Raw genomic sequence first — 24830 nt, 5'->3', positions numbered from 1 at the left:
TACATGAACATATCAGAATTGACATTTCAACCTGCTTTACTTTACAGTTATGCACTTTAATTCGTTATCTGGTTTGTTAAATAAAAAAATTCTTACAGTGGACTTGCCTTTTGTATTTAAGAGTAAAGTTTTAAGTTAAGTCTATTTGTGTCTCAGCCGCGATGCTGAGCTCCTGTGGTCAGTCTCTGTGCGCAGGACACGTACAGAGCGAAATGAAAGTGTCGGTCAATTATTATAACGTGACATAAACAATTGTCTAAATATTCCTCAACAGGTTTTGTGCTGACAGTTGACACAGTATATTTTTCATAAGTAAAGTTAGTCGATTTTTAGTCGAAATCTGAGGGCTTCAGTCGACCAAGAATTCCTTTGGTTGATTACAGCCCTACTTCTGACCTACAAATAAACAACATTTAGGGAACAAGTTATATCTTGTGGCCATACAATATCTTTTTCTCCCTTAGTATGTTCACAGTATATATTATAACTGACTGCAAACTCGTTCAGTTATTCACTCATGTACGTGCTACATTTCTAGACATATTGTCTGTATTTTTATTTCATATGAATTCATATTTTGCAACACCTTTGCAATTTGAGTCATGTACATCCAAAATGTTGTACGCACCCCTCAAGCAGCTGAGAATCATATGCAACACCATATCAACCTTTCAAACCTAGCCATATGATGGATGGTTTGAAATTCAGCTACTGGGCTCCTGAATGTGCAGGTTTGACTTAATTCATGTCTCACCTACAACGCCATTAGCTGTTTTGTTGGTATCAGCAACTTCTCAAAATGGCCACTGCTTTGATACAGCTGCCACATTTCACAAGAGTTGGGCATTTTTCAAAGTAGGTCTCATAATATTGGGCTCATAGTAACGTTGCTGTTGATAAAGCTGCACTTCATTAAAGGAGAATCATTCGGTTACTGCACCTGTTTTTTAATACTTGCCGAAAAGAATCAATGAATAAAGAAATGTGACGTACCATTACGTGTAAATTGCAGAAGAAGATTTCTGATTGGGAGTAGTTGATGACTGTCTTATCTGGGCATGTTGTCTTTCTCTTGACTTGTTCATCTGATGTCTATATTTATATGTATGTTGATAAGTCACACTCTTCTCCATAATTTTTTGTTCAAAAGTAAATTTTCATACAAGAGACAGCTTATTGTAGTTTGCAGAAATGTCTTTTAGTGTGACTTAAATCCACAAGGAGGCAGTGTTGATCAAAAGCAAAAAGGAAAAACTTTTTGTTGTTAAAGTTCTAAGTAGAAGATGATCTTGTAATTCAGTGGTTGCTCTTGAAAACCTTAAAAGCCCTTCAAACTAGTAAACTGAATATGATTTATGGCATTTGGGCACTTGTATGCATAGAATGTACATCGATGGGCCCTTATGCTTCAAGGGCTAATACAGTATTTAGAGCTACGAGGAGTAATGAGTCATGAAAATGGAATAAAAATATAATGATTTTTTATATTCTAAAAACATTATCAGTTATTGTAAAATTGCCAACATAACCACTTAAATCACTTGATTTGTCCATTGTGCTGCAGAGAACACTAATTTCAAGGACATAGCATACAAATTTTCAAATATTATAAAAACTGTTTCAGTATTAACATAAAATCCTGGGAGTGCACAAGTAGTTTCCTTAATTAAATTGAGAAATGGCAGGGAGATTAAGATTGTTTTTGAGTTTCTTACCTTTGGCCTGTGGGAGTCCATAAGAGAACTAGAAGTTTCGATATGAAACTGAGAAGTTTTTCATAGGCGGCATGGTGGTGCAGTGATTAGTGCTGTCACCTCACAGTATGAAGGTTTCAGGTTCAAGTCCCGGCTCGGGCACAGGATCTTTCTGTGTGGAGTTTGCAGGTTCTCCCTGTTCCTGTGTGGGTTCTCTCCAGGTATTCTGACTTCCTCCAACAGTTCAAAGATATGCAACTGGGGATTAAGCTGATTGGATACTCTCTCTGGCTGTGAGTGTGAATGGTTGTTTGTCAATGTATGTTGGCCCTGCAATGGACTGGCAACATGTCTAGGGTGAACCCAACCTCTCACCTGAAAGCTGCTGAGATAGGCTGCAGCCCCCCCCCCCCCCCCCCCTTACCAGGAATAAGCAGAAGAAAATGGATGGATGGAATTTTTTTCATTTTTGGAGCACTGTGAACCAAATGGAACCCTAGAACATAGTGCACTGTAGCATACCATGGCCTACAGTTTCAGGTAATGGAGATTTGTTTCAAAAGTATAGCTTGTTATGTAATCATAAATAGAAATCATTTTGTCTCTGAACCAAACATGACTTCAGAACAACTGGTGTTGATGTTTGTTTTCTCTGTATGTGCATATCAAAGCAGGCAAACATAAAATTCACTGACACCTATTCTTTAAACCAGGGCTGGTACTGGAATGTCCAAGTCACCCTCAAGGCCTCATGTCGCCATGGCAACTCAACACCAAACCAACACAGTCCGCGTGAAGTAGCTAAATTCCCATAGCGTCAACTAATGTTAAAAGACAGATTACTCTTTGAAAGCAACAACGGACGGAGAAGATAGATGGACTCACTTGAAGATTTCGAGAGTTTTATGAAGAAGGTTGACAAAATAAGTAAGTAATTTGCTGAGTGAACATTTAGCTAACAGATCACGCCAGTGTCAAGTGTAGCAACCTCCAGCAAAATAGTCATCCATCCATTTTCTACCGTTTATCCTGTTAAGGGTCGCGGGGGTGCTGGAGACGGTATCAGTTGCCTTCGGGCGAGAGGCGGGGTTCACCCTGGAAGGGTCGACAGTCATCCACCCATCCATCCATTTTTTTATACCACTTATCCGTTAAAGGCCAGCGAAATATACTAAATTACATTTGTTGAATTAACTTATGAGTCACAAAAATGACAAAATATCGTTATTTACTTCATAGTATATTGTTAAGTCAAGGCGAGTCGCACAACGCTGGTAGACCAATGTCAACAAACGCGAGTGAAAATGGTTGCCCTAGTGGATTTTGTCGTCTGCACTACTTTTTATTTTCAGCATCTTTTCGTTTTATGATAAACAGTCAGGGACAATATGACACTGTTTACTCGTTAAATTGACCCGGCAACGATTACACAACCTGCTATTCCACTGTCAACACGTTTGTACTCAACGAGTCTTTCATGATAAAATACCGCTTCCTGTTCATTTGCCAATGTACAGTAACCGCAGTTGATGATAAAACTAACAAGTGAAAATATGCAGGAACCAAGTATCTCAAAATATTCAACAGCATTCCCCAAAACTAAATTCAAATATATTCACCCATTTTTTTTGCACAACTCATCTAACATTTAAATAAGATTCTGGGTATAAATGGTGTTTAAAATTGCATTGTCTCATAAGATATACATTCTCAGTCTTATTCTTTGATTATTGCCTGTATGACATAGAAGTCTGCATTAGTCTGAATAAATGTGTCTTTTATGGCAGATGTGATGTGGTGAGGTAAGAAAAAAAAGAACAACAAATCTGACTGAAATTTCAGGTGAAATGGTGAAGGATCTTAACTCTTCAGAAATAGAAGTCCACCAGAAGGCAGTAGAGGAGGCTGATTGCTACATTGCTGCCCTGGAGGAACCCTGTAGGACAAAAGTCAACAAAACTACAATCAACACAAACCCACCATTCCAGGCTTCCTGGGTAAAGACATGGACATAAAGGCTCCACGTCATCCATGTACACTTACTGTATGCTCCCTCTCGCAGTATTTTTCACTCTGACTCTTTCTGACTCTTACCTTGCATGCATGCACGCACATACACACGCACACATTGCACATTTTAGTATGTACATACATGTTGTGTTATATGGTACTATATGGTATAAGTACAATATGCAGTACCTGCAGTAAGGATAAAGTAAAGTAATCCACAGGAAGACATAATTTTATGATGTTTTCATGTTTCGTAGATTCCACAGCCTGAAAGTTCAGGTAAGCCACAATGGAAAGTCATCTGTCAGCAGTTGATGAATGAAACAGGCAGTAAGATCTAAAAGAATAATTCTAATTTACATTGAACGAAACTAAAATAAGTAACTGGCAGCTGAGAGGACCTTAGAAAATGTATTCAGTACAAATATGTTAAAATAAGCTGGCAAAAGATCTTTTGCTGAATGATGCGTTTCAAATCACTGCTTGATGTATTTTCAATGACAATAGCCTTCCTGAACAAACAGCTTAATTAAATATTTACATAGGAACATCACTCTAGTAGGGCTGTAACAATACATCAATCTGTATACACCTTCAGTGGCAATGACAATGTAATTTTTAAAAAAATTGTTACCCTCACATTCTGGCAATTTCCCACATTTTGTATTGTAAACTGTTTTCTCCTCTGTAACAACATCTACTGCACGTCTGTCCGTCCTGGGTGAGGGATCCCTCCTCTGTTGGTCATCCTGAGGTTTCTCAGATTTTTCCCTGTTAAAAGGGTTTTCTATGGAGTTTTTCCTTTGTCGATGTGAGGGTCTAAGGACAGAGGATGTTGTTATGATGCCATGTAAAGCCCTTTGAGACAAACTGTTTGTGAAAACGGGCTATACAAATAAAATTGCCATGCCATGCCATGCCATGCCTTGCCTTGCCTAATGAAATAATCAACCTGTTTGGTAGGTTGCTGACTCACCACTTTATGAGAAAGAGTAGATGCAATGAGTGCTCTGCTGTGTCAAGCAAACTCAATAGGGTCTTCGCCTCAAGTACCTTTTGGCTCAGGCCCTTATAAAAGGTGTATCCTTAACATTAACAAGGTGTCAAAGGTGACCACATTTTCACAGTCTGCCACGTGACACGTCAACCTGAGTCATATTTATGAAATTTTTTTTTTGTCCATTTATTTGGCAAAGGTTTTATAAGGACAGGAGTGAACTTTTTTTTCCAGAAACCTCACTGTGCTTTCTGTAGTATTGATAGTTTAGTCCGGCAAGGTACTACATCATAGACATAAATGGGAGACTATGAATTTAGGAGTGAGCTCAAGGATAATTTTTTTTTTTAATACTGCCAGAAGTTACTGTGGTGATCATAACAAGTGGTATCTGTATGTGCTTGGTCTTGAACCTTGAGGTGGCATTCATATTAGAGGCATTTCATCAAATTTAACTTCTTCCGAAGTGGAGTAAAAATCAACAACTTTAAAGCTACGTCCTTTCGTGTGAAACCACTAAGATATAAACTATCACATCATAGATTCACTTCACAAAAAGAGGACTTCCAATATGCAATAAATTGTGTAGCAGGGGCCCACTGCTGGTAACGTCCTCACAGACCAGATCTGAGCTGTTCTGAGTTAGAGGTCGACCAGAAAGCAATGGAACAAACTGATTGCTACATTGCTGTCTCTGATGAACCCCGCTGAAGGAAAGCTGACAAGACTGCAATCAACAAAAAACGACCTCTCAGACGGGTTCATATATTAGCCATGTACGCTTGCACTCCTTTTCTCTTTCATTGTTTCTAACTCTCTCTTATCCAGACCTCCCCTTGCATGCATGCACACACACTCACCTGCACAGGGATTGCACACGTAAGCCCGATACGGTATCTGTCTATTGTATTTATCTAAGATGAGACAAGTTTATGTATAGGAATAAGTGATGAAGAAGATGGTTTTGTTAATGTCATTTTAATTGATGTTTTCTTGTTTTACAGGGTCCACAGACTGAAAGTCCAGGTAAGCCACAAGGAAATAAACCTTTCAGCTGTTGTCCTTTGCAATAATATATATAATTGTATCAGTTTTTAAAAGTTTCTTTGAGCAAAACAAACAAACAAAATATAACAATAAATATTGTCTTTGCTTTCATGTTTTAGAATGTAATGTTTAAGAGAATGTACGAAAATATTGAAGATTTTAAAATGATTGACCAGTCAGTGAGTATATTTCATGATACTTTCATTTAAAAAAAAAAAAAAAAAAGACGTAGGGTGTACCATTCCGGTAAGAAATAGTGATCAACCTGTTTGACAGGTTGATCACTATTTCTCATTAGGAAGAGAAGACACGGTAAAGGTGTGTCCTTGGCATGACAGTGGACTTGTTTCAGTTTCAAAGGTGACCTGGTTTTGCACTAGCTGCCACAAACTTCTCAAACTAAGTTGGTGCCATTTTATCTTAGTTTGGTCGGCAGAGAATAGAAGTGAACTTTAGTAGAGTAAAGCCTTAGGATTAAAGGCTGTCTATCTAAAAATCTGACTTGACTTATGTACAGGGTTGTTGTTGTTGTTTTTTTATTGGTCTCTTACAGTGCTGTGCTTTTTGCTCTAGTGATCATCCAAGCCAGAGGTTCCAAGACTATTTCAGTCAAGTGTAATTGGAATCCTTGGGCCACGTCTCCCGGTCCCCACATACTTTAACAGAATTGTTAAGATTAATTAATTGTTACATTGACTGCACAGACATTTAATGATGATAAAACACAAAACTTTAGTTAATAACATTTTATTAGGGATGAAAATTAACTAAAAAGGCGCCTGGAAAATGGTCCCATGGTACTGTGAAAGAAATTGACTGGATAATTAATTTTTTTTTAATTAAAAGAAGCAGTCAATTTTTTGCGCAAAGAATTCGATTCACATTAAACTGCTGCAAAATTTCTAGATCAAAGCTCATTGACCCAGCATGAGCAAAACTCTTTTCTACTGCAGTTTTCAAACACTCGCATCAATGTTCCGCACTGTTTAAAAATCCTCCAGAGGACATCATGAATGATATCTTGACATTTGAATCAGTGATTCGCGTGTGCTTGTGTGGCAGAGGAGATTAAAAAAAGTAACACTAATAAACAAACTTACAAATGTGCGCACACTCACCCACACACATAGAAGGATGGATGGATGGACAACTAATAACATATTTTAACAATTCCCTCTTTGACTGCTCTCAACGGAAGTGTTTTTCTTTTTGTGACTTCCAGAGAATTTCATGAAGCATATGGAGAAAGATGCTGAAGACAGGAGAAAAAGGAGGATTGTAAAGGAGAAAAGGGCCAGTGGTGTGTGATTCTCTGTTCCTGGTGTTCATAGTGAACCATTTCTGTACTCCCTGCTATGCTGAGCCAGAAGCATGTATCTTTAAATACTGTACTGTTTGTGTTCCTGCAGCGTTGAAAGACAAAGGGAATGAAGCTTATGCCCAAGAAGACTACGAAAGTGCTGTGAAGTATTACAGCGAAGGCTTGGCTGAGCTGCGGGACATGGGGCATTTGTATACCAACCGAGCACAGGTGAATGCTTTCAACCTTTTTTTCATCTTTTAAATGTGTGCCTGGAACACATTGGACCACAGCAGGTGCTAGTTATTTTAGCTGCTTAAAAACTCAATAAAAAGAGACAAAACACTCGTGGAATCCTGAATAGAAAGCAGAAAAACACAAAAACAAATTGCTGAGATCGCAGTTGTACGCCACATTGCTGATAGACAGCTTTTTTCTACTCCATTATAGCCTCAGACATATAGCCCATTTTATTGCTTTAAACTAGCTGATAGAAACACATTTAAGGTAGATTTCCTTTTTTGCAACATAGCCATGTTTCAGTGACAATTCACTAGACTATTAAATAGAAGAATCCTCTGCCACACTGTCTAACACATCTACCTAATTTGTTGTTGCATTGATGGATAGTGTAAGTGTTGGGTAATATCTTTCTCACATTTGACTTAAAATCCCATACTGATTAATTCAAGAAAGAAGTGTATGGCTTTTCATTCATTAAGAGAGCATCCTGCTCTTGTTAGCTGGAATTGACTGGCTTGACTTTACCAAGAACTGCCTAACATTCATAATCCTCAAAATCAGCAGGTGGAGGTGCTTCATCTCACTATTCATCTGTTTTTTTATTGCCATACTATCAGCTTCTTAGTGGGTTGTCGAACTTTCGCGCTCTTTTTTTCTCCTTCTCTTCTTCCTTTCACCCCCTTGTTGATACTCCTTGCTCTTTCTTTTATTTTTGTTCCGGAGCCTCTTTGCTCTGAACCAGTCCCAGCTCTAGGACCTCTCTCTGTCTCTCTCCCTTTACTGTCAGTGCCATTTATTGATGGTTTAGATCTAAGGCTGTTCATCCAGCAGGAGATTTATCTTCACCCCTTGTCTCTCTCGCATCTGTGTGAGCAATGTCCTCATCTCCCCCCCCCCTCTCTCTTTCTCTCTCTCTCTAACACACACACACACACCTTTGTATGGTTTTCTTTCTCTCCTCCTTGTGTGTGGACAGGGTGGTGAAGGATTTGTCTTCTAGTGAGCAGATTGTACTCTGTCTACAGCTACCTGGAAGTGGCTGCCAAACATCCTGATTTGCTGTTATTTTCCTACCTTTGTCTAGCAACATGGTATATTGCATGTTTGTCTGTTTTGTAAGGACACCTCTTACGTTCCTCTGTTTTTTTTTCTACATTCTCTTTAAATTTTTTTTCCTATTTTGAAACAGTGTTAAAGCCCATTGAAGCAAATTTGTGATAAGGAGCTGTCTAAATACACTCTTGTTTTCGATCGATCTCAGTGTTTCTAGCTGTGGATAAAAATTTGAACATGTTTATCTTTAAATCTGATAAAGTTACGAATGATAACAGTCTTAATTGAGGGCTAGGTTTAATTTTTTTTGTCTCTGTCTCTGTCACTGTCTCTGTCTAATCTTTAAATGTACATAGGCTTACATCAAGCTGGGAAGGTACAAAGAGGCCATCAATGACTGTGAATGGGCCCTGAAGGTAAGACCTAGCTGGAAACTATGATCTATTATTTGTGCAGTAGCTTCATTTTTCATTGTACCATCTGAGACACCATTCTGTGCTAGCCTGTGAGCTCAAAGGAGATATTTTTGATAGACAAATTGGTTACCATGCTCTCCCAGGCACAGGATTCAAACAGAAAACTCTCCTAAAGGAGAAAAAAAGCCTGAAGAACCAATGTAAATACATGTTTCACCTGTAAACAATTTTTAATATTTTATCATGATATGCTATCTCACATCTACTAAAATTACTATTATTTTATCATAATACAGTTCAAAATTTTTAATTGGATTGTATTTGTGAACTTCAGAATAAATAATGGGCATGCAGAAACATTTAATTGCCATTATGTGGTTGCACCGCTGATGTCTGTGCTTTAACCAATACACTCAGATGATCATTTTCTCTTTCCCAGTGTAATGAGAGAAGCACAAAGGCTTACCTACACATGGGCAAAGCATATCTGGCATTGAAGAAATATGATGATGTAAGTATAATTGCCACATTTATGTCAAATGATACCAGATTTAATTTCACACATGGCTCTTTTACACCGACAGCTATGCTGCACTCTTAATGACACTAATAGAAATGCAGTTACCTTGTGGTAGGAGTCCTTCATGCACAGTACAGGTGGCAGGCAGCTTGGCAAAGGTAACGACGAAGAGGAGGCAATAATAAAAAGTCCATTAACATACAAAAACAAAACAGGATGGCTGGCAGTGGAAGCAAATGTTTCTGGCAAAAAAGCAAGGGTCCTAACAGTCATACAAGATGAATTCGTAAGTAATTCTGACGTATGAGCTGAAGAATGGAGCCACAGGCTCAGGCAGACAACCCTGCAGCTAGACAAGTTGCTGAGGGCAGAAAAGCTGTAGACCTCAGGTGGGTGGTTTAGGGGCCTGGGCCTGGGGCAGTGAAGCAGGAGACATCATGACTTAAACCTCTCTAGAGGATAGCCAGACTGCAGGATGCTGGTGCTGGAGGTTGAGGGCCGGAGGGGCAGACTGCAGAGGGCAGGCTGGTGGATTTATGTTGAGAATATACTGGTAGAGCCTGGACTTGGGAGACGCAGGCTGGAGCCTAGGCTTGATGGGAACAGTCTAAAGGGAAACTGTTTGGGCTGGAGGGATAGCAAATGTGGCCAATATTTCTGCCAGGCTGGGAAGCATTTGTAATGACAAAGGATTTTAGTTCCTGGTTCAAATAATCAGTGTAGTCACTCCACAGCAAGACACATCTCGTCTAGTTCTTCTGAAAGAACTGCAGATTCAGTTGGATTGATGTTTGACTGGATTGTGCAGTCTCTGGGGCACACAGAAAGTTCTCAATGGAGCCCTAACAGCAGACCACCTATAGAGGTGTTAACAGGATAGCAAGCAGCTTGGTAAGGGTACAGATGAGAAAGAGGCAGTAATCCAAAGTTAGGAAATTAACATGGCAACTGGCACCAAAAGCTTCATAATATCCTGCCATTCCAGCAGCATATTCACATAACCCAGGTTGTGGTTAAAAACACACATCTTTTACCATCCATTGTCTTCAGCTTATTCCTGTTAAGGGTCGCGCCTATCCCAGCGGCTACGGGCGAGAGGCGGGGTTCACCCTGGACAGGTCGCCAGTCCATCACAGGGCCAACATACAGAGACAAACAACCATTCACACTCACAGCCACACCTACGGTCAATTTCTTTCGGCAACCCGCTCTTCAGCCTCCTTGTTGCGGCTCCCTTTGGCGTCGACAAAAAAAAAACATGAAAATGATTTTTTTTTAAAAAAATGAAAATGTATAACGGTTATTTCTTAATTTAATTTTTATTTATACATTATTATTTTTGCATTTTATTTACTACTACTACGGTTATATAGCCTATTTTACCATCTAATTTTGTAAACTTTTTAAAAAAATAATTTGTTAACTAAAATATGCGTCACATCGACGTCTATAGCCCTCGCCTTTGCCTGCAGGCGGCTTCTTGAGTGTGCAACCCATTCAGTAACCATGAGTAAAAAACGAAAAATCTCAGATGAAAAAAGAGACTTTATCTCTGCGTGGACAGATGAATTTGCCTTCACTGTTAACGACGCTGGATTACTGGTGTGCTTGATATGTGGAAACAAATTATCAAAGAACAAAAAATGTAATGTTGAAAGACATTTCCAAAACAAGCACTCAGCATTCACTGAAAAATACCCAAGTGAAGATGAGCGAAAGAAAGTAATTTCAGAACTGCAACGGAAAGCTGAACAGAGCCAACATACGTTCAAGAAGTGGTCACCTCTCCACAGTCAACTACAGTTGCTAGTTGTATGGCAGCTCAGGAGATCGTAAAGAGAGGTAAACCGTTGACAGACGGGGGAATACATCAAAGAAATGTTCATAAAAATATCAGAGCATCTCTTCTCCAACTTCAAAAACAAAGGGGAAATTGATCAGAAATTAGAGAATTGCCTCTCTCTGAAAAGAAAAAATTTAGGAAGGACTCAAATAGGCCTGCATAGTTCATTTTATTTATTTCAGAGTAGGTCCACACATGCACACTGCACTTCTATTTGTTTTATTCAGTGGTTGTAACATTGTGCAAGTGTTTGTTAAAAGGAAAGTTTAAAATAATATTAAAACTTTTACAAGTTTATAAGTTGTGTTCGAATGTGTTGTGTTATGCGGCTCCAGACTGTTTTTCTTTGGCAAAAGAGGGGGCAAAATGGCTCTTTTGATAAAAAAGGTTGCAGACCCCTGATTTAGAAAATCAATCAGCCTAATCCCCAATTGCATGTCTTTGGACGGTGGGAAGAAGCCAGCGTACCTGGAGAGAACCCACGCAGGCACAGGGTGAACATGCAAGCTCCACACGGAAATATCCCATGAGCCAGGACTCGAACCCGGAACCGTCTTGCTGTGAGGCGACAGCGCTAACCACTGCACCACCCTGCCGCTCTTTATTGTTTACATTTTACAAAACTGATTTAATAATTTTTTGAATTGCGAGAGCTCAATTGTTCCATTACACTGAACCAAATGGACCCCAAAGGTTTATCTGTTCTATCAATGTTTTTGTCAATTCACTTGATATGTATTATTGGAGGTAATACTTCAGTTGATATTTATTTTCTGTATGTCGTCCAACAGGATAATGCAAGATTTTTCATAAAATTTGGACTTGGATGAAGCCTGTGTTCTCTGAACAACAATTACTTTGGATCATCAAAATAGATCCAAACATTGTACTGTAATGTGCAAAGATAGTCTTGTGCTGTGATATTGTAGGAAAATCTGACACTGTGGTTTAATAGTATGCAGTACTTTCTGACAGAATCAATGATTTTCATTTTTAAAAAAAACATCATATCATCAGTAATGAACCAGATTCTTTTCTCTTTCAGTCTCGAACAGTTTTTGGGAAGATTGTGGAAATAGAACCTGGGCGGGAGAAGATGATGAAAGGTAAAGAAAAACAATGTTTTCAGAGTTTGTGTTGAAAATTCTTGTGTATTCAATATGCACTAGTAGCTCATTTCGCATCATGTCGATGTAAGCGTACTGTATATTCCATGAAATCAGTAAATAGATCAGTCCTGTCATACATACACAGAAAGAGATAAAAGTGCATTCGAAGTATAAATAAAAAAGGATCCTCCTGAGATGTTGTTGTCCTTTCTGACAGCCTTCCTCTTCCTTTGCAGAATACCTTACCAAGGTAGATCTAGAAGAGAAAAAAGAACAAGAGATGAATGCAAGGCAAGAATTTGACAAGGGAGTGGGGAAGGCTACAATGGTGCCGGAGCTGCTGAAGAAGCTGTCAAAGCCCAGGCAGATGCCTGTCTACTACTGTGGAGGACTGGCGATTCTTTCACAAGCTCTAACTCACTGTGAGTGTTCTTTTAGGGATGATTTGAACCAGTACTTTACCTCAATAATCCACTTTAATGGTTCCCAAGTTTCTCAGTTCTGTGGAATGTTAAGGATAAAAGTTAAAACAAAAAAGGATAGTTAACTCAGGACTCACAATGAATGTTGTAAGGAATGAAAATATGAAGTACTTAAGCTATGGTAATGGGAGAGAGGGTCAACCTAACACCATCCATCAGAGGTTTCTCTCCATGCTCCATTTGCTTGTCATAATGAGCACATTTTCTTTATAGACTATAAACCACAGCAGCAAAACTGTAGTACAGCCCACTGAGCTGTGTAGAGGAGAGTTAACTGCACTATAGTGATATAAACTGACACAAATGACACACTAAAAAATATCTGTGCAGAATGTTTTTATTCCATTATGAGATCAATTTCAACAAGTTGTGTAAAATATTGCATCGCTCGGTGACTGTTGAATCCTCCTGTTCTGATATTATTTGATTTGTGAGCGCTTTTTCACCTCAATTAGCAGTATCAGACATCTTGGCTTGTGAATCCTGATCTAATATAGCTGCTAAACTGCTGTGTGGTACTGTGAGCCAGCAGCAACATGATTTTTTAAACTAAAATGACTATGATATGTCTTTGGTGCAGATACAGGGTAAACAATGTTAACAACATTTGGTGAGCATTTAAAGAGGAGCAGGCTTGTTGTGGGATGCCAGCAAACAGTATTAAGATTTCTGGAGCTATCTTGGATGCACTTTAATGGAACATCTGTGGTAGCAGCTGTCTATTCCACAACCTCAGTGGCAAATCTACCCTTAGCCCTGTCAGACGTAAAGTAGGTAGCTAGAGAGTGCCGGTTCCTGTCTGCCGGCTCTGTAGAGGAACGACAGTCCAGCTTGGGGTCCTCTGGATGGACAGGGGCCCTGGAAGACACAAGGAATTTTTTGATGCTCATACGTTTTTCAGGGAAAGTATACACTCTTGTCAAGGGGGTTGAAATTTCTGGTAATGGCACCTGATTAAAGAAAAACAAAACAAAACAAAACAAAACCAAAAAAAAACAACTTACAAATAGCAACACATCCCATACTGGGAAAGGGCAACATGTTGGGGTATTATTGTGAAGGACAGATAAAATCCTACTGTTTTGGCTAGTTTGATTGATTCTTTAATGACCACACAGCCAGGCCGGTGGAATTTGTGGAGTTTCTGTTTGTTCATCTCCACTTACTTATTTCTTCTTCTATGATAAGAAAAATATTTCACCACATTCACCCAATAATTATGGTTCAAAAGCCATTGATACAGTCTCTATGAAAAGAGTCAATTTCAGATACCTATTTTGTGCTACATCAACTTGGCCCCCCCGGTATAGCTTGTTAATATTTTTGTGAATGCTTTCAACTTAACAAGTAATGACGAACCTCTACATGACAGCACAAATGTAACTCCTTTTTAGCTTTTGCCAAAAGGCAGACATAGCAGCTTCTTTAAAAAAAAAAAGAAAGAAAAAAAAAGCCACTTCATCAAGGTCACTGGCCCTCATGAATATTTGGTAGCTTCAGAGAAGTAGCGTTGACATTCTCTGCCCCATGGCTATTCTCTTTAAGACCTATTATAACCTCAGCTGTGGTGCTATGACCGCATAATGGAGTAAAACACAAAGCTCAGCAACTGCAAAAATGATTGAAATTGTATCTTCTTTCATTGCGCAATGCCAACCCTCCACTTCTATTTCACAATGTGTTATTATTTGTAATGAAACTCCAAACTTTATTCTTCTTGAATAAAGGAGCACTGACAAATTATATAAACAGACCTTACTCAGAGTACTTCGCCTTCCTCCATGTTTTATTTATTATTTTCTGTCATGTCCTTTACTTTAAGGAAAACTAAACAGAGAGAGAGGTATGTTATATTGCGCTAAACCCAAGGCTACCTAGTAATGCTACATAGGTTTTTGTCTTCTGACTTCTCCTCTAACAGGTACTGGCCGGACACTTTTCAGACTGAACAGTGGCTTTAGTATCATCAGCAGCAATGACACCATAAGGAGGTAAAGAGGCCACAGGGAGAGGCTGCTGTCAGTAGAGCTTTAAATGATGGTCCAATGGGTGCACAGACTCAATGACGGCCTACACAAGAGATCAAGAGCTCATTTGCTGCCCTCTCTCTAGTCTGATGGCCAAAAGTGGAAACATTATCATTGAAGTGAGCAAAGGTTTTCTGTTTTGTTCCAGAAAGAGGGGGTGTTTTTCGACAAGATACAAATTATATGTCCCTCATGTCAAATCAGTTAGGTTATTATTAACTTGTCGCATACTTTCCATTGTTAGCGCTGTCATTGGCAAAGTTGGATCACATTGTCCTGAAAGTTGTGAGTGCAAAGAAAATGCAGTTTGAGCTCGATGAAAGTAACCACAAAGAATTCTGGTTTTTACCTTATAGGTTCAATGTAAACTTTATAATGAAGCAAGATGGTTTAGTGCCAGTGTTTCCTGTCTTGCTCACAGTATGAAAAAGTGCTCTTGAGACTGCTAAACTGTAAAAACTTTAAACAAGGCCTTGCTTCAGGAAGATTGCTCGATATCCAGGGTATATTACTAACTGCTGCCTCAGCAAAACGTGCATTTTGCCTTTCAAGAACTCACAAATAGGTGTCTTGAGCTCACAAATAAGAATTTCCTTTGTGTAGAATGTAAAAAGCACATCATCTGGTGTTATCAACATCATCTTTATTCAACTGTATGCTCTGTAATCCAGCAATAATTTGAGCTAAAACAGACTACATTTATGGGCCCAAAGTGTAACCCATTATGTCATTTGAGAAACATTATACTAGGATACTACCACTATTATACTATAGATATGCTATGAAAATTTTAATCATCGTTTACATTTTCAATTTTTCAGGTGCCTCCTGGAGGAAAGAAAGGATCCTTACAGCCAGGACTTATGTGCATCTGTCCTAAATATATGGAGGATTATATGTTGTGAAAATGGTAAATTCTCCAACCAGCTCTTTTTGAGCTACAGGGAAAATACAGGAAAAAATATAAAATTCTAATATAATCTGTGGTTATTTGATGTGTGATAATTATCATTGTGTCATTACTGCACAGCATGTCATGTTACACATAAACCTTCTCTTTTGTCAGGCTGTTATTCGAATCAGGGAAGCTGTTTGGGTTTCAGCCCACCATCTGCTTCCGCCAAATGTGCCAACGTATTATGCAGCTATTTATAACATTATTATGTTAAAGAACACAGTGTACGACCTTGTAGTATCGAAAAAGTACAGCAAAATAAGGTTTATATAATCATTTGTATCTTTCATCGTGTGACTAATTCATGTGCATAATCACTTTTTTTGCTCTCAGATGAAAACCAGAAGATGTTGATGGCGTGCCCAGTGTTCAGACTGTCCGTTGTTCACTTAGTACCATCAGAGGATGTTACAATACAGACAGAATGCCTGGCATTACTGTGTTTGTTCTCTCAGTCACCACATGGCAGACTTTTGGCTATTGACAACTTGGATATTAGCATGTAAGGAATTTATTTGTCATCAGAAATTATTGATGACAAAAATAGCACAGCAGCTATGTAATACACTTTGAGAGAGTGGAGCGTTTGTCATTTTATTCTTTCCATCCATCATATGTGTAATTCATTCTCTACGTATGAAAGTATTCATCACATTCCTCTTATCTGTATAAACAACAACGTTTGGCTAAAACCTCGATCATGTCTTCCTTATATATTTTGACCCCCTCATCCCCTTTCTATTTCTACCTTTTTCTACATCTGAAGGTTAACGAGGAACCTCATGGCATGCATCTCTCAGCTAAATATGCAGCAGGAGACTACAGCAGTCAACATTCTGGAGAACTTTGCAGCAGAAAAAAAGTACTAACTGCTACACAATCAGACACTCATCTCACACCACTCACAATGAATCATTTGTATTTCTGTCGAAGGATATTTTCATGCACTCCAAACAATTCAGACCATGACCCACAGCAGGACAGGACAGTATATCATACCTATACATATCAAAAGCACTTCAATTCCACCCACACTGGGAGAGGTCCTTTAAGTAATGGAAAATGTGCGGTCTTTAATAAATCAACATGTGCCATCCAAGTGTTAATGTCACTTGAAGGCAAAAAGCCATTGTCAACCTGTTTCCCTCTCTAGTGCCTCATCAAAATCAACATGAAACGACAAGTCAGCCTCTTGAACACAGCAGGGAATCATTTGAGATGTCAAGCAAGAAAATGGTGTGATCAATTCCTCCCTGTCTATTGCTCAAAGAGAGTTATCCAACAATGTATTATACTGTAATCCACAGCGGTCATCCAAACAGCTCAGCCAGATGTCACAGCTAATCTGTTTGTCTTTTACTGTGTTGGAGGTGGATGAGTGATAATCTTCTGAGACATGACAATCAATGACATCTGACCCCAAAATAGACTTGCAATGCAGAATTTAGTGTCAGACTGACATAGTTTGTATTTCAGGAAATAGAAATCATTTGATCCACTTATTATTATGTGTGCCTGTTTGATTGTAAGTAAAATATCTCAAAAACTAATGGACATATTTTGAAAAAAAAATAGTGAGAAGATAGGTGGTATAACAAAGAACAAGTCACAACGGACTAATTTTTACTTCGTCAGTGTAATGAGTTGTTGTTTTCTTTCATACAAGTAGGTAAAGATCATGCATTTCTTACTGCATATGTTTGTTGTTATTGCAGATTTCGCATTCAGCTAAGGGATGTACTGACACACTCTGTCATTGTGCCGTTTACATCAGCACTGGTATGATATGTTGAAAAAAAAATCCTTAATGCACCTTAAGTATTGTAGAGATGTGTATGTGTTTGTGTGTCTGTGTGTTCGCAAAAGTGCACATCTGTCTGCTTCATCTTCCAGAGAAATGTCAGCAAGTCCAATCAGCATATCTTTCCATCACTGCTATCAGCTATTGGCTGTCTGGCTCAAGATGATGTCATCTGTCACAATCTTGCTCATGATCCAAGAAGTTGGGAGGCCTTCTTAGCTGTCATTGTTTGTATCAGTACTTTTGTTAATTTCACCAAGTTTAATGTGTGCATTTTATACATTGTGGAGTTTGTTGGCTCATATTGCAGAAGCAGTGCAGTACATGTGGGTACAGAGAGATTCTTTACCCCGTGCTTGGGTTGATCATTAATCTTTCAACTATTATGTCTTCTGTCAGCCAGGTAAGACAGAATCCCTGGGTATGTTGTGAGCACATTGATTTCAAAGAAAAATGTCTTAACATTGTAGGGTTGATATGACATATTTCACACTGAAAATGTCATTCTGTCTGGGATGTTATGTGGAAAGAATTATAAATCCAGTTCACACTATTAAAATGGAGTTTTACAAAGTATAGTTTATAATATATTGATGTGTTATATCATCATTCAGAGGTGAAATGTTCATAAGATTGTCTCAGACACTTTTCTCTTGGGATCTTGTAGGAACATGCTGTTTCACTATCTGGCTGCTGCCTGGGCCTGCTCAGGGATTGTGATGGAGGAATCATAACTGTGAGTGTTTCTTAATATAGCACTACCCAAGTACACAGGAAGCACTATGTGAAAGTACACAGGAATATTGAAAAAGATTGGGAAAGAAGCTAGGAAATCTCTCCAAATCATATTTTACCATATTGTAATTCCCAATAGGTTTTAATTTGTCACTGTATTACTAACTCACAAATGTTTGCAAAGATAACCCTATTAGAGTTTCTTTTTTCACAGTCTCTATGATGGGCTGAAACTTTTTTAAATTCCTAAGTTGTGCACGTCCTATAAAGCACCAGCCATTCATTCAGGTAACTAGACAAAAAAATATGTCTTCATCCGGAGTCTTTTCTTGGCCTTGTGAGCTCACGGACAATATGTCATGAAAGGGAGTAAATGCAGCTCACAATGTTAAGAGGATCCTGTATATGCTTCATTATATAAAGATTCAAATTCCCGCTCCAGGTGCTGTTGTCTGTGCTTATGGCTGTTGTACCACTTCACATTGCTTATGCGATGCCCAAAGTGTCCCATACTTCCATCCATCTGTCTCTTTGCTCTATTTTAGTGTTCATTCACTGCCTGGCTGGCATTCTTTCAGCCTTGTCGCCTGGTGTCAACATCCACTATTCTTCAATGTGCCCTCTTGTTGTTGACTTCACTCCCCCTGTTGTCTTTCAATGCATCATATCGAGTATGCCAAATCCCTAAAGCCTCAAACTTTAGTGTCTCTTTAGTACCAACTATCAAACAAACTAGCAGAGCCACTAGAGTCTGTCCGAGAAGCCACACACAATTACTGCTGAGCTGAGACATGAGAGATATGAAAGGAATATGTAAATGTCACATTTTTACTAAAAGGTTCCTGTGCTGCAGGTTGACAATGAAACATGGCAGAGTTAGTTGAAAGAGAACTCAACCTCTAAATACACCATTTTTTTATTACAAAGCAGAAAGGTGAAAATATCTCCTCTCTTCTAATTTTAAACAACTTTGATTCTTTCTTTGCCTCCTCCGCTCATGTCAGAAAAGTCCGTTAAAATGACGCATAGCCCAGCTGGATCATCTGTCCTTGCTTTTGTCTGACTCTTCCAATGAATTGTCTTGTTGTCTGTCAGAAGAAGAGAAGAGTTTTTATGACAACTTGACCTCAAGGTTGTTTGATGAGACAAGAATGAATGGATGTCATATAACACACACACACACACACACACATACACACACACACACACACACATACACACACACACACACACACACACACACACACACATATGTTGTAATTCCATCACTTTAGGGGACATTGCACTGGATTACTTTAATTTCCTGGAGCCTTACCCTAACCTTACCCTTACCCTAATCCAAGTCTTCACCCTAAAATTTAATGATTTACATAATTGGGACTTGCATTTTGTTCCCAAAAGGGTGGCGAGTCCCCACAATGTGAGGGTGAAAATAGATTTGTGTCCCCACAGCATGAGTAATACATGTCCCCCCCCCCCCTCCCCCCCCCACACACACACACAAAATTTGTGCAGTTGAGACTAATACCTATGTGGGTGCATGGAGTATCTCACATTGTGTACAAACTGTAGTGTTGTGATATGTTTGGTTTTACTTGCAGCCTCATTGAAAATAGTTGTTTTATTATTATTTATATTTATATATTTATTATATTATTTGCACCCACTGTATTTTTGACAATTCCTTATTTACTGTCAGTCGGTTGATCCGAGCTAATTTTTGTTGGCCTGCCTTTAAATACTGTTCACTAAAGCAGTGACTGTTTCTTTGACTTGTTCTTCTCTGTCTTTTGTTCCAATATTGTCACCTTGAAAGGGTTACTTTAATTTGTACTGTTCCTCTTGAAGCAGCACTTTAAAGTTTTCGATCAAATTTTGAGCAATAAAGAAAAAAATGTGAAAAAAACAGTTATTTGCTATGCATCAACTTCTTCCTACCACTCTTGCCCATTCTGTCAGTGCATGTCATTTCCCTGCTACGTTTTGTTCTGTCATAAGAAATAATTTCTTTGCGTACTCTTATTCTGCCACGTTCTGTTGTTTTCTCCATCTTTCTTCTTCTTCAACTCATTCTCTGATTTTCTGTTGTCTCCTCATGACTGACATTCTTCTTTGTCGTCCAGAGAGCCATAGGTGTGTTGAGCAACGTACTCCCTCACTCCCCTGAGGCTGTTGAATGTGTTATTCAGGGAGGTGTTGTTCAGACCATCTGCCAGCTGCTAAAGGTACATAATTTAACTAAGAAATGGTTCAGTGATTAGTATTATAGAATAATAATGAAAATGCATAGCCCAACTATTATTTCAATGATGACTTCAGTAAGTTTACATGGTAAAAAAATGGGTTGAATGGTGCCGCAGTGGTTAGTACTGTCGCCTCACAGCAAGACGTTTCTGGGTTCCAGTCCTGGCTCGGGCATGGGATCTTTCTGGAATTTGCATGTTCTCCCTGTGCCTGTGTGGGTTCTCTCTGGTACTCTGGCTTCTTCCCACAGTCCAAAGACATGCAAATGGGGACAGGCTGATTGATACTCTAAACTGACTGTAGGTGTGACTGTGAGTGTGAATGGTTGTTTGACTATATGTGTTGGCCCTGCGATGGACTGGTGACCTGTCCAGGGTGAACCCCGCCTCTCACCCGAAATCCGCTGGGATAGGCTCCAGCCCCCTGCGACCCTTAATAGGAATAAGCAGAAGAAAATGGATGGATGGATGTTTAAAAAAGACAAAATAAGATTTATATGCTATCGTATTCAGACTACATTGAGGCCAATTATACTTAGTCTATGTGACTATTGTCTGATTTATTGGCTCAGGTCTTTCATCAGCATTTAAATATAAAATGAAATACGCTTGTGAAAGAATTTACTTGGCTAAACATTATACTAAGGCTATTGTCATTGGCAGGAGTTAAATCATAGCTAATTAGCCCCCATAACCATAAAGTTGCTCAATATGAGTTAATAAGACTACATAGGTATTAATAACATCATAAAAACAGACATAAGATTAACCTTGTTAAACCTTTGCTGAGCTTTTCTTCTTGCTTTATTAATATTAATTTTATTTTGCAATAATTAGCATTTAACTATGAGCTGTCAACAGTTAATTACACTAACATAGTCTAATTTAGACAAAAAATAAGCACCTTAGAAGACTTAGAAAGCCATTCTTACCCTTTAATCTATGTTTACTACAAGCATCCAAAGTATTACTACACATTAGTCTCATCAGTCAGATCTCATCAGAGTCTGTCATTTAAGTTACTATTTATTGTCTTTAGATTTGAACCCATTTCAGTACAGCTAAGCTTCCATTGCTGATATGGAAGGTGGAGTTTACATTTCCTTTATGTTCAATTTACATCTCCCTACCAGGGAAGGGGGCCGAATGCGATTAAGTATGGCATTAAGACGCTGGCAGTGTGCACAGCTGCCAGCCACTTGGCCAGAGAGGAGCTGGTGAAGTCTGATAAAAGTAAGAAGAGATTGATATGTTCCCATTACTTGCACATTTACTTTTTCTCTTTAATTAGTCTATTGAATTATAGAAGAGAATTGAATTCTTATGCAACCTTAATGTACGCATGCACTTTCAAATCCGCAGAATACTTGTTGTTTTGTCTGTTCATGTGTGTCTGTTCATATACTTTGAATTGTGTTATTTTCTTCCCATTTCCTATTCATTCATTGTTCCACACAGAACTGTCCACTTTACGACGTCTGCTGGCTACCAGCTGTGATGACTCGGTGTCAGGAAATGCAGCCTTGTGCCTGGCTCACTGCCTTGAGTTGAAGGGTATTGCCAGCAACCTGCTGGGCTCTGATATCGTGCTGCTGCTGCTTCGCCACGCTGCAGAGGATGCTAAGAGGACAGCTGTGCAGAAAAATTCAGCAATTGCCCTGGGGAAGCTATGTCAATCGGAGCCCAGGTGCCCTCTCACCTCACTGAATTCTGTTAACTGCATGCTTTTGATTAAACACCAGGAACTACCCTGAGTGAGCCTTGATAGATGAGGACAAATGCCAAAGTGACAATGAGCTAATGTGATGTTATGGCTCTTGTTTAGTACTTGTTCAGGCTTGAAGTAAATTTAAAGAAACTGGCAAAGGCTAATCCGAAATACTTAAACATTAGTTTGTGATACTGGTACTCCCACATTAAACTAAGTATTCAAATGACAATTTATCATATTCTACTATTAGTTTGAACTTGTCTTGTGGAACATTACTAACAACTGCAGAGTCACTGTGTGCACATGATGATTACAATTTTGGAAACATGGTTTAGCTTACATGTAACTCCTCTTTTGTGCTGCTTAATTGCAAGGTATGAGTTGAAGCATTTTAAGTGTTTGTCTTCTGCAGACAAGAGAGTGAAGGAGTCAGTCTTACATGATAATACCATTGAAAGATTTTTCAGGGCTGCAGGTGATAATTACTTGTATTATTGAATAATCTACCAGTTATTTTCTCCACCGATCAGTCAGTTTTATCCATGAAATATTGCAACATCGTAAGTAACCACTCATATTATTCCCAATTGTCCAAAGGGATGTCTTCAAAATTCTTTCCCTGTTTAAAAAAACCCTGAAAATGCCATTCAATGTCATCTGCAAATAATTTGAAAGATAGTATTTCAATTTCTTTATTCAGTAACCCAGGAAATATTAAAGCCTATGTACTATTATTTAGACCAGACCCACTAAGCTTCCATCAAGTCTTTTAACAGCTACAAGTATATCAAATTACGTACTGACAGTATGATAATGAAATTCAGATTCATGTTGAAGCAAATAAAAGCTGCTCACATGATTTATTGAGCAATGAAGTTTAACTGCTGCAGGCATTTTTCCATAGAGTATTTTTTTCATTAACGGTACACATGCAGTTATGTGTTGCAGTATGGGGACTGCTGTAAAATGGCATCAAGGTGCCTCCAGGCTAAGAGCTGTGTTCATTCTTACTCACATACGAGTGGTTACAACTGCAGCCAAACAGAATGAAGTCATCCTCGGTGTTTAGTTCATCACCCCTTTGTCTCCATTTTCAGACACGTGAACAAACTTCGAGAGCTACACGGCATTGAGATCCTTCACTCTTGTATGAAGCTCATCACATGAACACAGAAAAATAATTGTGTTTCGTCATGATACTACTTGTATTCTGTTTCTGAATGGCTAAAAAGATTGATTGCATTCACAGTTAGATTTAATTAGCGATGTTCTTGACTGACCTTGTTTTTCATGTCTGTATGGGATGATCATCAAGATGTTGGGAGGGAGGTGCAATGAGATCTTTCTTTGGCATTAAATTCAAATATAATATCAATCATCAACAGAAATCCAGGCAGACATTTGTCCTCAATACTTCAGCAGTGGTTTGTATTGTAATTGTTGGATTGTGAAGGACTGATCCTTTTGTGGTTTGAGGCTGTGCACAGGGGTATTTATTCATGCATCTTGAAGGCATTTCTGCCATCGCAGAATCACAGAAAAGTGTGTTGAATGCTAATTCGAAAGCAACCGGCTTGTTTAACAGCTGCTTTTACTGGCACACATCAGTTGGACCCCTGTGTACAGCTTTGTAACCATAATCACAAGACGTATAATAAATGTCTCCCTGAAGGAGCGGTTTGCTTTGTGTTTATCTTTAATATTTTGAGGATTTTTGTATTGGGTTCTTTTTTTGTTTGTATTTGCATAAAACTGCTTCTCAAATCTGTGTACCTTTGATACAGGGCGTCTACTATGAATCTCCCAGGGAAAGCTTGGCCCAGGAATTTATTAAAGGGCCTCTCATACCGATTGACAGCCGTTCAAACCAGTGAACCACAGTGCTGCTCTCGCCATTTGAATGTTGAACACGAGGGAGGTCAGAGAAACAACTCGGCAAGCATAATGTTTGCATGCAGTGTTTGAGCTTGGAGAGCTGCCCTGGGAGAGGCAAGTGGAAAGATGTTTGCTTTTGCTGTAACAACACCACATTGTTAGAGCAGGTGTGGTTTATAGGCACATACAGTAAATCTAAGATGAGATGGTCTGGTCAGACGAAGAAAAGTTCTTAATGTCTGTTCAGGTTTAATGTTATGTTATATTCACGTCAGGAAAATAAATGTTTTTGTGTTTGTTTGAATATCCTAAAATGTATCGTCTGTTTTTCATTCAAGCAAATCAGAAAATAATGTAAAAATATTTATGTGAATATACAGTGAAAAAGTAATTAAAGCTAAAGCACCTGAATTAAAAAATAAACCAGCACTACTAATGGCCCCACCCTTTATACACTTGTGGGTCAGTTTACTTGCTATGAGACTTTGTTGCATAGTTGTAGAATATCCTTAGCAGCTGGAATTAACTGAGCTGTTGGAGCGGAGTGACATTTAATATATTTGGAATTTAGTATCCATACAATGAAAAGTTACCCAATTTTAAATAAACGTTTCATTAGGAGATGAACAAACCCTTACACATTGATAGACGTTATCAATGTAAATATGCCTGATTTTTTTTTTCATAAAGGTGCATGTAACATTTCCTAACAAAAACTTTTTAACAGACACCCCAAAGTGAAACCATCATATATTTCACAATAAAATTT

At 38.6% G+C, this 24830-nt stretch overlaps 1 protein-coding gene across 4 annotated transcripts; it reads left to right on the top strand.

The window, feature by feature from the left end:
* The first annotated feature begins 2449 nt into the window (after positions 1–2449).
* On the top strand, positions 2450–24381 carry ttc12 (tetratricopeptide repeat domain 12). Of its 4 annotated transcripts, XM_086216201.1 has the most exons (21): positions 2451–2621; positions 3537–3691; positions 5706–5727; positions 6971–7048; positions 7158–7279; positions 8701–8760; positions 9200–9271; positions 12169–12229; positions 12469–12654; positions 14636–14705; positions 15563–15651; positions 16030–16198; positions 16463–16558; positions 17412–17475; positions 17590–17724; positions 17808–17900; positions 18165–18233; positions 20356–20457; positions 21609–21708; positions 21934–22162; positions 23284–24377. In XM_086216201.1, exons 1-21 carry the CDS (start codon positions 2570–2572, stop codon positions 23351–23353), a joined length of 2094 nt encoding a protein of 697 aa, XP_086072327.1. In that variant the 5' UTR covers positions 2451–2569; the 3' UTR covers positions 23354–24377. The 4 variants fall into 4 exon arrangements, 3 of the variants coding, with proteins under 3 accessions (XP_086072329.1, XP_086072327.1, XP_086072328.1); XR_015118173.1 differs by lacking the exon at positions 21609–21708 and having other exon boundaries at positions 23284–24378; XM_086216202.1 differs by lacking the exon at positions 2451–2621 and having other exon boundaries at positions 3624–3738; positions 23284–24381.
* The last annotated feature ends 449 nt before the right edge of the window (positions 24382–24830 follow it).

The sequence above is a fragment of the Aulostomus chinensis genome, chromosome 10, assembly GCF_037954235.1.
Source record: "Aulostomus chinensis isolate RoL2024-O1b breed Wild chromosome 10, RoL_Achi_v1.0, whole genome shotgun sequence".
NCBI lineage: Eukaryota > Metazoa > Chordata > Actinopteri > Syngnathiformes > Aulostomidae > Aulostomus > Aulostomus chinensis.
The sequence above is the reverse complement of the archived record's forward strand: the minus strand, read 5'-3'. Positions and strand labels throughout refer to the sequence as shown.